The sequence below is a fragment of the Bubalus kerabau genome, chromosome 3, assembly GCF_029407905.1.
Source record: "Bubalus kerabau isolate K-KA32 ecotype Philippines breed swamp buffalo chromosome 3, PCC_UOA_SB_1v2, whole genome shotgun sequence".
NCBI lineage: Eukaryota > Metazoa > Chordata > Mammalia > Artiodactyla > Bovidae > Bubalus > Bubalus kerabau.
The window spans coordinates 28,989,199-29,002,925 of NC_073626.1; the positions used below are offsets into that span (position 1 = coordinate 28,989,199).

General features: G+C 40.3%; 1 protein-coding gene across 1 annotated transcript in view; it reads right to left on the reverse strand.

Moving 5' to 3' along the window:
* Positions 1–572: 572 nt before the first annotated feature.
* The window catches only part of TFAP2D (transcription factor AP-2 delta), a 58,916-nt gene continuing 45,761 nt past the window's right edge, over positions 573–13,727 (reverse strand). Inside the window, exon 8 of the mRNA XM_055574657.1 lies at positions 573–900. Within this exon, the coding sequence (XP_055430632.1) occupies positions 681–900 (220 nt within the window). The 3' untranslated portion in view covers positions 573–680. The remainder of the gene's footprint in view (positions 901–13,727) is intronic.

Sequence of the window (13,727 nt, forward strand, 5' to 3'; positions counted from 1 at the left end):
GGGGTGGGAATAATCACACGAAGAGGGGATAGAGTTTTCTGGAGTTTTTAAATACCACCAAGGCACTGGTAGTTAAGTGGGCTAGCGGTGACCAAGATTTTAAAATTGCTGTCAGTTCACAGGACAAAGATTCATGAATGCCCTTTTCAGTTCCCAAAGCATTTATTGATGGATTGATCGCCAAATTGGTCTATTTAGTGGAAAGAGGCACTCTTTTGTTTATAGGGGATTAAGTCGAGAAAGACGGGTGCTGTAGGCGCTGGTGGTGGGTTCCAGTCTGGTCATGCTTTCTGATCCCTAACTACAGAGTTGGATAAGAAAGTGCATCAGTTAGATGTGAAAAAGCATGTGCTGCCTCTCCAAAGTCCAGAAGTGCTTAAAAATTGTGATGTATATAATTCGGAACAATAAATTACGTGCACAAAAGGAGTTTATCATAACATAAATTAAAAAGTGACAACTTTATCACACAGTTACACTGCTGTTTTCCTTTTTTTTGTCTTTTTTTTTTTGATTTTGTCCTTTTTTGTTTCATTTTTCATTTCCATTTTTGTTTTTTTATGGAGGGCTGGGGGAGGGCAGAGATTTTGTCCACTGAAGATTAATCACCCTCAATGATATATAAATTAGAAAAAATATCAGCAGCAAGACTCTCTGGAAATAGATTCTGTTTGATGTAGTTAGTCTGTCTTTTCGGTTTTGCCCTCTTTCACGGCGGCCTCTGAAGTTTTCCGCAGGGGGGCTTTCTCCGAGGTGCCATGTCCTTGGCCAGAATCTGCTGCTCCACCATTTTTGTGAGTAGTGTGTTTTTCCAAGTAGTTCAGCATTTCACTGAGGACTGTTTGGAAAGTGCTTAGGGCTGCACATATTGCTGGGGTCCCAAAGCCATGAGTGATCAAACTGGAAATGAGAAACAGTAGGAAAAAGAGATGAGTAATTTGCAGTATGATATGGGATAACAAATCATCCCTCCCTCCCCATTTAATCTGGAACATTACATTAAAAAGCATTTATTATTCCTAAATGGTGCCAAGCATTGTGGAAGGTAGACGCAAGTCAATGCTCTGAATGATAAGAAGTTTAGGTCTATTTGTTATAATATGTCATTAATAGACTTGATTTGTTGTTGTTTAGTCACTAAGTTGTGTCCCATGTCTTTCTGACCCCCATGGACTGCAGTCCGCCAGCTTCCTTTGTCCATGGAATTTCCCAGGCAAGAACACTGGAGTGAGTTGCCATTTCCTTCTCCAGGGGGTCTTCCTGACCCAGAATTGAACCTGTACCCCCTGTACTGGTGGGTTCTTTACCACTGAGCCACCAGGGAAACCCTGATAGACTTGGTAGGCACTAATTATTAGCAATTCCAAGGGTTTGACACATGCTTTGACTCTGAGTCTCTATATCATTAAGAAAGCCAGTAAATACATCTTTCTATTGTGAGAATCTGGAGAAGGCAATGGCACCCCACTCCAGTACTCTTGCCTGGAAAATCCCATGGATGGAGGAGCCTGGTAGGCTGTAGTCCATGGGGTCGCTTAGAGTCAGACACAATTGAGCAACTTCCCTTTCACTTTTCACTTTCACGCATTGGATAAGGAAATGGCAACCCACTCCAGTGTTCTTGCCTGGAGAATCCCAGGGATGGGGGAACCTGGTGGGCTTCCATCTATGGGGTCGCACAGTCGGACACAACTGAAGCAACTTAGCAGCAGCAGCAGCATTGTGAGAATCATTGCTTTTAAGAATGGCACATACACCTACACAAGCAGAGATCACACAATAAGAGACCAAAAGTGGCTGAGTGTGCCTGACGGTTAGCTGTTCTTCTAACTTCATTCTTCTTTTCTTCAAAGTTATGAAGTTTTATCTGAGCATAAGGCATCCTGCTGGAGGCCACATTCCCAGGCTTCCCTTGCAGGTAAGTTGGACCCAGGACTAACCTTTCCACAACAGACCAAAAGAAGTGATGTTTGCAATTTCCATCTGCTTAAAATGAAAGGTACTGCCCTCTATTTTCTCTCAAAATAGCCATGCAGCTGTGCAGATATGAATGGAACAAGATGGCAGGATCTACTCACCTCCTGTCTCCTATCTCTTTTTTGGGGTTTCAGCAGGTAACTAATTCACTAATAACCATAACTAATGAGTCATGTAGGGAGGGCTGTGGCAACCTCAGCATTGGTAGCCCATCCAACCGTAACAAACATCCTCTCTAGTTGAACAAATACCTAAGCATAGATTCACTCTTTCTGCAAACAGAACCCACCCAGATTATTCACTTGTGTCTGTTGTTCCTGAAGTGACATTGTCAGGTTGCTCCCCATTACTCATATCTTATAAACTATAGAAAAACATGTTTGATGTATATCTTGCACATGTTATTATATCCATTTATCTATAAATAACATGGCTGATAAATGGTACATCTGATAAATGAAGTCATTAACTACTTACAAGCCCTAGTTGTTATAGTTATTGTGACATTGTGCTTAGTCGCTCAGTTGTGTCCACCTCTTTGTGACCCCATGGACTGTAGCCCTCCACGCTCCTTTGTCCATGGGGATTCTCCAGGCAAAAATACTGGAGTGGGTTGCCATGCCCTCCTCCAGAGGATCTTCCCAACCCAGGGATTGAACCCAGGTCTCCTGCATTGCAGGCAGATTCTTTACCAGCTGAGCTACCAGGGAAGCCCACTGTGACATTAGCAGTTTTAAAATCAGATAGTACTATCCTTCACAATATATTAGTTTGCTAGTTATCCTTCTTAAGGTATGTCATCTTAAGGGACAAAAATGACAAGCTCTTAAAATATTGCAAATGATGAATTTAGGATCAAGGCAGCTACTGATATGCCTCAATGGTGATAATAGTAAGATCGAGCACATGGAGTTATTGCTTATATTAATACACACAAAGGAGTCTGGAGGATGCCAGACTATTAGGAAGTGTTTCAGCAAATGATAGAAATTGTTGGCTGTGGAATGTTCATGGTGAGGGTGAATTTTTCTGCATGTCCATTATATTTTACAGGTTGCTACTATCTTTCATGCTGGCATTTTACAAAGCCTACCCTATGCCTAAGTCATAACTAACATACATTAAAAAGAAAAAAAACCAGACCTCAGTCACCAATTATTTAGAAAACAAGACTGGTTAATGCTTGGGTAACTATATACACCAAAGTTTGCCTTTTATGAGTAAGGCATCACCATTGTTGAAGCATATACATATACATATCTCACATTGCTGAACAGGAAAACTGACTTCGGCTCCATTTCTACAATGATAACAGTTAGAGGGGAATCCAAATGTTTTAGAACTTATCAGGAAGACAGAACATAAATGGAGTTGATTAAAGTGGTAGAAGAATTAATCATGGCGGCAACCGCATAAAGAACAAATGAGGCCATCTATTAATGTCTAGATGCTTGGCCCTGAGCTCAAACTATTGGGTTGACCAAAAAGTTCGTTCAGTTTTTTCCATAGGATGTTATACATGCTAACGGGATACCTCTTTTCTCATGCTTTATTCCTGTTCAGGACTCCTTGTACCATTGAAAGTGAAAGTGAAAGTCACTTAGTCCTGTGCGGTGTCTGACCCATTGTGACCCCGTGAACTGTAGCCCACCAGGCTGCTCTGTCCGTGGAATTCTCCAGGCAAGAATACTGGAGTGGGTTGCCATTTCCTACTACAGGGGATCTTCCTGACCCAGGGATCAAACCAGGGTCTCCTGCACTGCAGGCAGATTCTTTACCATTTGAGCTACCAGGGAAGCCCATTAGATGAATTTATTTTCCTCTCTATTGCCATGTCCTCTCAGTTTTGACTCCTCTTTCAGAAATTACAGAATTTAGTTCCACTTGGGTAAATATTAAGGTTAGTAGCCAATATCTGAGTTCTGACCATATGCCAGGCTGTGTTCTAAGTGCTTTCTTCTGCACCTCTGATATAATCTGGGCAACAACTCTAAGAAGTATTATTATGTCCATTTTACAGATGAAGAAACAGATACTCAGACATATTAAATAATTTTTGCCTGAGAAATTCTGTATTGACTCTGTGCTTATTTACATTCCTCTCAGGCTGTGGGTGTGTTTATGACTTCATTTTGAGAAATCAGTCTATTGGCTGTTTTTGCTCAACTCCTCTAACTGAGCTTTGTTCTATGGGCCGGCTCGCAGCATGAAAGATCATTCTTACTCATTTTCCTGTTTAAAACCAGGATTCTAAAAGGCCAACTACAGGAACTTCCCTGGTAGTCCAGTGGCTAAAACTCTGCTCCCAATGCAGGGGGCCTGGGTTTGATCCCTGGTCAGGGAACTAGATCACACATGCTATAGCTAAGCGTTCACATGCCTCAACTAAAGATCCCACGTACAGCAATGAAGCTCGAAGATCCTGCCCACCACAACTAAGACCTGGTCCAGCCAAATACATAAATAAAAATAAATATTAAAAAAATCTTTTCAAAGGCCAAATACAAAGTAGATGGGTCTATATAAATGCTCTACTTCTCCATGTTGAGAAGCGTGGTTGCCATAATGAAAGATTCTCAGGTTGGCATCCCTCCTTGGCTGATGGTCTTTCTTGCTTCTAAAATCTGTACCTGGTCTTTTGTAAGCTGCATTGTCCCATGTGCCCTGGGTTGAGAACTCTTTGCACAGAGTCTTCACACTGCCTTTGACCTTAGGCACTGTGTAATTTGTGGGAAGTTACAAAGAGCCTTGTAAGATGGTCTGATGAAAACATCTGCAAGTTTCTTTCCAGCTCTAAGCTGCAGTTCACTGGTATAATGCTTATGATGCACTTCTTAAAACCAAGGACATGACAGAAGGTTATGGACATTGAAAAACCACTCAGCTCAACAGAGAAGTCTAAAACTGAAATATTCGATGTAAGAAAAGGAAGGATCTGAGGTGTTATCTTCAAAACAAAAAATATAATGTAAATGTTAATTTCCTTGACTTCACACTACCTGCACATCAAAAAATATGCATGGAACACTGCATAGGATAATGCTAAATGCAAAGTATAGCTCTGTTCTAGCAGTGTTCAGTGAGGTTTATGAACCCAAATAATTAAAGTAATCTGATACTGTATGAGAATCACAGAACAAAGTGTAAAATCACAGGATGATTAAAAGAATTTCTGGGGACATCATGTTTTTCTTTTGGCCCCAACCATTTTAGAAAAATAGGTATATGTCTCATTTACAGTGACACGCAAAAAGGAGAAAAGGAATAATGTAGAGTCTACAGAAAAACACGGGAAAAACAGAAAGATGAGGCTGACTTTCAGTCCTAGACAGAAAATAAAGTCATGTGTAAGGTAACACACCATAGTCAAATCTTCAAAATCTTTGATAAGGCCATTTTTTTGCCCTTAGAAAATAATTTTTAGCCATAGATTTAATGCTTAAGTTATATTTGGCATTTGCATCTATTTTATCAATTTGATAAAATATCAGAGAGCATTTCACAAGTAAATATTACCTGGGCTAAGTAGCAGCCATGATGGCTTGAAGTAGGTTATCAAAATATAAAAGTCTTTATAAATTCATATTCATCTAAAAGTTTGTCCTCAAGTAGACAAGTAAGAAAGACAACCAACATTGTGCTAGATGTTTCTAGCACATGCCACATTTAACACAGTTTGCTCAACCCTGGCAGACAATACAAAGGTTGTATCAGCTTTCTTAATGTATTTGCATTTTACTGCTCTTTCTTCACTCTTTATAATCATATGTTCTATTATTTTATTTTTGAAAGGCTTATCTCTTCTCTATCCTTAAACCTATAGTGGTCATTCCCACTTGTGTTTGTTTATCCTCCCTTTTTTTTTTTTCCAGCCAATCTAAAAACCACTCACCCTTCAAAGCTCCTTGGATAATATTGAAAAAAGGAGTCAGTTTCCTGGTCCCCTGATTAAGACATTGAAAAGGATGTGCTTCTACCAAAGGACAGAAACTTGCCCAAAGTGATGAGAAAACTTGAATTCTGAAGAGAAAGGAGTAACATTCCCCACCCCACTCCCACCCCAAAATATAAAACTAGAGCCCAGAGAACACAATGAAAAGAAAATAAGTGAGGGCAAGATCTCATCATCAAAGAGGAAGCTATATGGAGCCATATCAGTTACAGCATAAGTGATCATCCAAGTTTCAACTTTGACCATGCCCGAAAGGGCAGTCATGGAGGTCCTCCAATGCCAGCAGGAGGGCCTGGGCTCCTGAGGCTCCGAGGGGAACAGCAGCCTCCAGGTTCTGCCCTTGCCCTCAGGTTTCTAGAGACTTCTCAAAGCTATTCCTCAACTCTGGAACCCCTCCTTCTGCTCATGCGTACATGTGTGTCTACCCAATGCAGGGGAAGATGGTGCTCGTGGCTTCCTCCAGGCAGCCCTCAACCCATCACTCCCTGCAGGGCCTTGGTGTTTGCATGGCCCCTGCTTGAGGCCTGAGCCTTCCTGCTCTCAGCACCCTGGGCCGCGGGCTGCTCCCAGGCCGGGCCCTGATCTCCCTTCTGCCTCTGGCTGGGTTGCCTGCCCTGGCCAAGTGAGTTCTGACAGTGCCTCCCCTTCCTGGGGCCTTCAGGAAAAGTATTTTTACACCTCTCTCTCTCTTCCTTTTTTATTCAACTTGTTAATAAAGAGCTTGTAGTGAGAAAAAAAATTAATATAAGATTTAGTATATTAATATAAAATCTATATTAACATACATTTTAATGTAAGTGGCAAATAAGATGTTAAATGTATCTCCAACAATCTGTGGCTTGAATTCTTACTGTAAACTGGTAATCAAATGTTAGAGTCTAGCCTTCAAAAAAAACCAAAATAGAACCAAACCACCAGCCAACAACAACTAAAACAAACAGGACTGAGCCGGGGCACTAATATTGTCAACTTGCACTCTACTTGGCTCAGAGGTTAAAGTGTCTGCCTGGAATACGGGGACCCAGGTTTGATCCCTGGGTCAGGAAGATCCCCTGGAGAAGGAAATGGCAACCCACTCCAGTACTCTTGCCTGGAGAATCCCATGGAGGGAGGAGCCTGGTAGGCTACAGTCCATGGGGTCGCAAAGAGTGGGACACGACTGAGCGACTTCACTTTCACTTTCACACTCTACTTGACATTGTCTGATTGCCACCATTTGGGTACTTGTCACTTCCAGGAGGCAGAGTCTTGAGGGACTTGAGGGAGAGGAGGCAGGACCCCCATGTATGGAATAATTGAGTTAACAAAGACTAAAGTTTCCTTGGTTTCGTCCAGGAGTCTCTGTTACCCCAGCCTGTAGAATTTAATTTTTTTGGGTTGTGCTGGGTCTTCATTGCAGGCACACAGGCTTAGTTGCCCTGAGGTATGTGGTATTTAAGTTCCCCGACCAGGGGACCTGTGTCCCCTGCATTGGAAGGTGAATTCATAACCACTGGACCACCAAGGAAGTCTAAGACCTGTAGTTTGAATTTCTGTTCCAAGAATGAGGAAGAAGAACAATATAGAGACAGGCTTAGGTGAGGGAGTACTATGTTAGCAAGTGAAGCAAATGAAGGATTAAGTGGTAATTAAGATACTTTGCTTTCTTTTCAAAGAGGTTAATCTTTAAAACTGGCAAGGGTATTAGTGGAACTGCAACTTTTTTTTTTAAGTATAGGAAATTCCTATTTAAAGATAAAGAAAACATAAGTGTTCGTTTCTGAGACACTCGAGTGGCTGAGTAATCTTTGAAAAATTATAGAAGATGGAACAGAAGTAGTGAAATAGAATACTCCAATACACTGGCCACCTGATACGAAGAGCCAACTCATTAGAAAAGACCCTGATCCTGGGAAGGATTGAGGGCAGGAGGAGAAGGGGATGACAGAGGATGAGATGGTTGGATGGCATCACTGATTCAATGCACATGAGTGTGAGCAAACTTCGGAAGATAGTGAAGGACAGGGAGGCCTGGCATGCTGCAGTCCATGGGGTTGCAGAGTCAGACACCACTGAGCGACTGAACAACAAATACCTTAATAATCAAAGCAGGGGGGGAAAGAGACAGATTTTAGAAATTCTAGGTTATTAAATTACATTTAATTAGCCCCATAGTAAATTTCTTATAATGAGATATTTTAAAAAATCATGTATACCTAGTTTGAATTTACATACAGTAATACTAATCCTTTTTAGGGATGTAGTTTATTGAATTTTGACAAACTTACAAAGTTGCATCATGACTACCATTACCCAAAACATTTTCTTGTAATTCATTTTGGTCAATGACACTTTCTTCATCCCAAGAGCCTGGGAATCAGTGTTCTAATTTCTATCTATATAGCTTTTACTTTTCCCCTGAATGTCATATAAATTGGATCATGAAGTCTACAGGCTTTTATCACTGGCTCTTTTCCCTTTGCCTAATAATTTTGGGATTCACCCAGATTGTGGTGTTTATCAATAGACGATTTCTTTTTACTGCTGGTAGGTTTTCCATTAAATGGAATTATTGCAATTTGTTCATGTAATGAATACATCTAAGGGGCTAATATTTTTTTAAAAATATAAGTGATCACTACAGCGCTGCATGGATTCAGTAATAATAATTGAGTTAACAAAAGCTAAACGTTCCTCAGTTTCCAGTGGAATGCCGCAAGACTTTCTCATTAATCCTACTCTGCTCCACATCTTAATTGACAACGTGATTGACAGCGTCATGGATTTGTAACTTAATGGCTGGCATTAGAATAGAGAGGAAAATTGCTGTATTGGATAACAGAACCAAAGTTCTGAAATACCTTTATGTGGTAAAAAGCTTAGTTGGTGGGCTAAATCAATGATGTGAAATTTAGGAGAGATTAAGGAAAACACATCCCCTTGCAGTATATTGAGAAAAGGAGACAGCTGACTCGAGCAATTTTCAGGGAAAAGGCTCACCAAACAGTCAGTCAAACCAAAAAACGAGGGTCAAAATGTGAAGTTTGGATGCTAGCTAGTCAGGCTTATAACTACATTCACCTTGAACTATTTTCTAAGTAGATTCCGGCTCACTGATTTAATTTTCCCATGACTAATTTCACACTGAGGAGCAGACAGGTTTTGACAACTACCTGCTGAGAAAACCCAGACTGTTGTAGTTTATAGCACCCAATGTTCCAGAAAATGTAACTTATATTTAACAGTCATCTTCTTAATTTTACTCATGGTTTTAAAAACCCCTATTTTGCTAGACCTCTTAATGACATTCTCTACAGCATCTTTCTCGGAGAAGGCAATGGCACCCCACTCCAGTACTCTTGCCTCGGAAATCCCATGGACGAAGGAGCCTGGTAGGCTACAGTCCATGGGGCCGCTAAGAGTCAGACACGACTGAGTGACTTCACTTTCACTTTCCATTTTCATTCATTGGAGAAGGAAATGGCAACCCACTCCAGTGTTCTTGCCTGGAGAATCCCAGGGACAGAGGAGCCTGGTGGGCTTCCATCTATGGGGTCGCACAGAGTCAGACACAACTGACGCAACTTAGCAGCAGCAGCAGCTGAGCATCTTTCTGCCACATAAACCATATTCTAATTGGCTCAGTTTAGGAAGGTAGGTAACAGTTTGCTGGATCCAGAGGTGAAACCCTACTTTTGACATTGCCCCTAGTGTTAAAGTATGTTCACATCTCAGCAATGGGACAGACACCAAATGGTAGAAGCACCTTTTCTAGGGAGACTCTGCATTAGTGTATGCACACATGTACACACAATTGACTTATACTATTTTTATTGACCTGAACACATACTACAGAGATAGATTTTAACTTTTTAAAGGAAAATATATTGCAACAGTTCAAATTGTACTCTTTGTTAGTGAGATTAAAAATGAAAAAATTGAGGAACTCCCTGGTGGTCCAGTGGCTAAGACTCTGAGTTCCCAATGCAGGGGGTCTGGATTCGATCCCTGGTCAAGGAACTAGATTTCACATGTCTCAACTAAGAGTTTGCATGCTGCATCTAAGACCCAGCACAGCCAAATAAAGAAATAAATATTTTTTAAAAAAATAAGAAATTGAGGAAAAATGAAAGCGGTCATAGAGGATAGTAGAGAAGAGATTGTTGCTTGAAAAAGAATAAATTGTTATTCTTTATTCTTTTTCCCTGTGCAATTTTCTAATAAGATGTTATTAACAACCCATCTTTAACTCCAGCAGTATTTATGTTTATAAACTACTTGACATTAATCATGAGGAATTATCAGGAGACTTCTATATAATAGAAATTTCACAAACTCCCTGTGATATCTGGCTAAATGAATATTTTTTGCTTGTGGCTACATCCTTACGTATTTATTTTTAAAATCTCCAAAGCTTCAGTGCTTACTTGGAATATAGGTTAATATAGGATCTGAATAAACATCTACCAGAGGAACAAGTAAATATAGTTTACATTTCAACAGCCTTGCTGTCCGCTAGAGACATGTTACAAAGCTTTTTCCATATTGCCCTAATTGTCCTTCAGAAATGCTTTATCATTACTTTAATTGATTTGTCTAAAGTAATTTAAATTAAGCTACTAAGGTAATTTTCTAAAGCATGGCCTAAAGCAAATTTCTATGGAATCTTCCCCTGAATTCTTCCTATCTTGGCAAGAGTTGGGCCTGACACATGAAAAGATGGATCAACACCACTAATATTAGAGAAATGCAAATCAAAACAACAATGAGACATTACCTCACACTTTTCAGAATTGTTATCAACAAAAGTATCAACAAATGGCTATCATTTGCAAGTAACAAATGTTGATGACGATGTGGAGAAAAGGAAAATCTTATACACTATTGATAGGAACATAGCTTGGTAAAAAACAGTATGGAGGTTTCTCAAAAAACTAAAAATAGAGCTATGATATGATATCCAGCAATTCCACTCTTGGGTATATATCCAGAAAAAAATGAAAGCACTAATACAAAAAGATACATGTATGCCAATGTTCACAGCGTCATTATTTACAATTGCCAACATATGGAAGCAACCCAACTGTCCATCAACAGATGAATTTGCAAAGACGATGTGGTATAGCCACTGCAGGAAAAAATAAGGTCTGCCCTTTTAAGCAATGTGAATGAACCTAGTGAATATCATGCTTAGTGAAATAAGTCAGAAAAAGACAAATACTGTATGAAATAATACAAATAAATGACTATAACAATACAAAAACAGACTCACAGATATAGAAAACAAACTAGTGGTTACCAGAGGGCAGAGGGAAGGGGAGAGGGGCAGGTTAGGGTTATAGGATTAAGAGATCCAATTATTATGTATAATAGATAAGCAATAAGGATACACTGTATAGCACAGGGAATTAGAGTCATTATCTTATAATAACATTTTAAAAAGTCTAAACATACTGAATCACTGTGCTATATACCTGAAACTAACATAGTACTATAAGTCAACTGTACTTGAATTTAAAAAAAAGTTGGGCCTGAGGTCCAACATATCCTTTCTACCTACTAAGTAAACATTCTCTAATGGCAGAAATTGAAGAGGAACTAAAGAGCTTCTTGATGAAAGTAAAAGAGGAGAGTGAAAAAGCTGGCTTAAAACTCAACATTAAAAAACTAAATCATGGCATTTGGTCCCATCACTTCATAGCAAATAGAAGGGGAAAAAGTGGAAGCAGTGAGAGATTTTATTTTCTTGGGCTCCAAGATCACTATGCACAGTGACTGCAGCTATGAAATTAAAAGACGCATGGAAGGAAAGGACATTTGTTACTTACTTTCCTTGGAAGGAAAGTTATGACAAACCTAGACAGCATATCAAAAAGCAGAGACATCATTTTGCTGACAAAGGTCCATATAGTCAAAGCTATAGTTCTTCCAGTAACCATGTACAATGTGATAGCTGGACCATAAAGAAGGCTGAGTGCCAAAGAATTGATGCTTTCAAACTGTGGTGCTGGTGAAAACTCTTGAGAGTCCCTTGGAAGGCAAGGAGATCAAAGCTGTCAGTCCTAAAGGAACTCAACCCTGAATATTCATTGGAAGGACTGATGCTGTAGCTGAAGCTCTAATTCTGTGGCCACCTGATGTAGAGAGCCAACTCACTGGAAAGGACCCTGATACTGGGAAAGATTGAAGGCAAAAGGAGAAGGGAGTGGCAGAGAATGAGATGGTTAAATAGCATCATTGACTCAATGGACATGAATTTAAGCAAACTGCGAGACAGTGAAGGACAGAGGAGCCTGGGGTGCTGCAGTCCATTGGGTCACAAAGAGTCAGACAAAACTAAACAACTGAACAATAACAACAACAACAAGCAAACACTAATTTAACAGGATTAGAAGGAAAATGAAAGTCTCATTACTATGTGCCACTGAAGACTGCCTCAGTTGTGTCCAACAACCAAGGACAGATTTTTTTGGCTTTCTTTTGGGAAACAAAAAGCTGGGTGTAGTAGATACTATTATGCTACAAACTAGAAGACTGAAATTCAAGAGGAAATATTCTGGGACTTCCCTGGTGGTCCAGGGGTTAGGACTCTGTGCTTCTACTGCAGGGGGCACAGGTTTGATCCCTGGTCCAGGAACTAAGATCCCATAAACCACACGGCCAAACAAAAACAAAAAGAAAGAAAGAAAATTATCATTTAGATAATTAGAGCAAAACCTGATTTTATTTTATCAAATTTTAACTTTCTATCTGGAAAAGTTTTGGTGTCTGTAAAGGTTGAAATAGTTTGGGCTGCTCCTATTATTTTGTTATGTTGCATCATTCCAGCGTGTGCTTGCTCTCATGTATCTTTGATGTCCTGCATAGCATACGGATGCCACTGTCACCAACCTCAGTTCTGCTTTCTGGCCTCCGGGAGACATGCAGGTAGCAAGATTTAAAGGGAAGATAAGTCTTCTTTTCTTTCTCTCCTGGATTATTCAGGGACTGCAGGTTTGGGTCCAACTGTAGCCTGAGGCTCAGTCTGTACTCCTCACTACAGTTTTAGGTAGCAGCTGGAAAAATGCCTCCTTCCACTCGTGAGAAAAGCCATGAGGGCAGGAGGCTGGGAAACAGCCACTGGAGAACACCAGCAAAGGATTGTGGGGCTTCTCTGTAAAACCTTAGTTCTTTTCAGAACCATGAGGGGAAGATGTTTCATGTCTCCTGAATATAGGTCATGGAGGGAGACCTCAGCCTGAGAAAAGCAGCTGGGGCCTTTGCACCCAGAGCTGCTTGATGACATCTATCCTTTGTAGCCTAACTGGCAGAGGAAGCAGAGAAAAAGGGAACTGGCTGATGGTGCTTATTGTCTACATAAATTATATTATCCCATAGCCCCAAGGGCTTTTAAAATGGAGGTTGATTGAGGTGCATAATTAAGGTGTATGGTTCTCTGGTAGTGAGGAATCCTTATAGTCCACTCATTAGCAAGGCCTGTCAGCACTCACAAATGTTCTGTGGTTCCTTTGGGTGCTGGTTCTCAATCCTGGATACATGCAAAAATCACCCAGGGGCCTTATTTTAAAAATGCCAGTGGTCTGGATGGGAGGGGAATTTAGGGGGAAAATGGATACATGTATATGTATGTTCATTGCTGTTCATCTGAAACTATCACAACACTAGTCTGCTATATGCTGAACCTAAAACTCCACTAAAATGTTATCAAATGACCTGCAATAGATGGTTGAATGTTCGGATCTCTTGCAGCATTTGATTTGGGGTCATGCACCTTGGGAAGTGGGCTTCCCTAGTGGCTCAGTCAGTAAAGAGTCTGCCT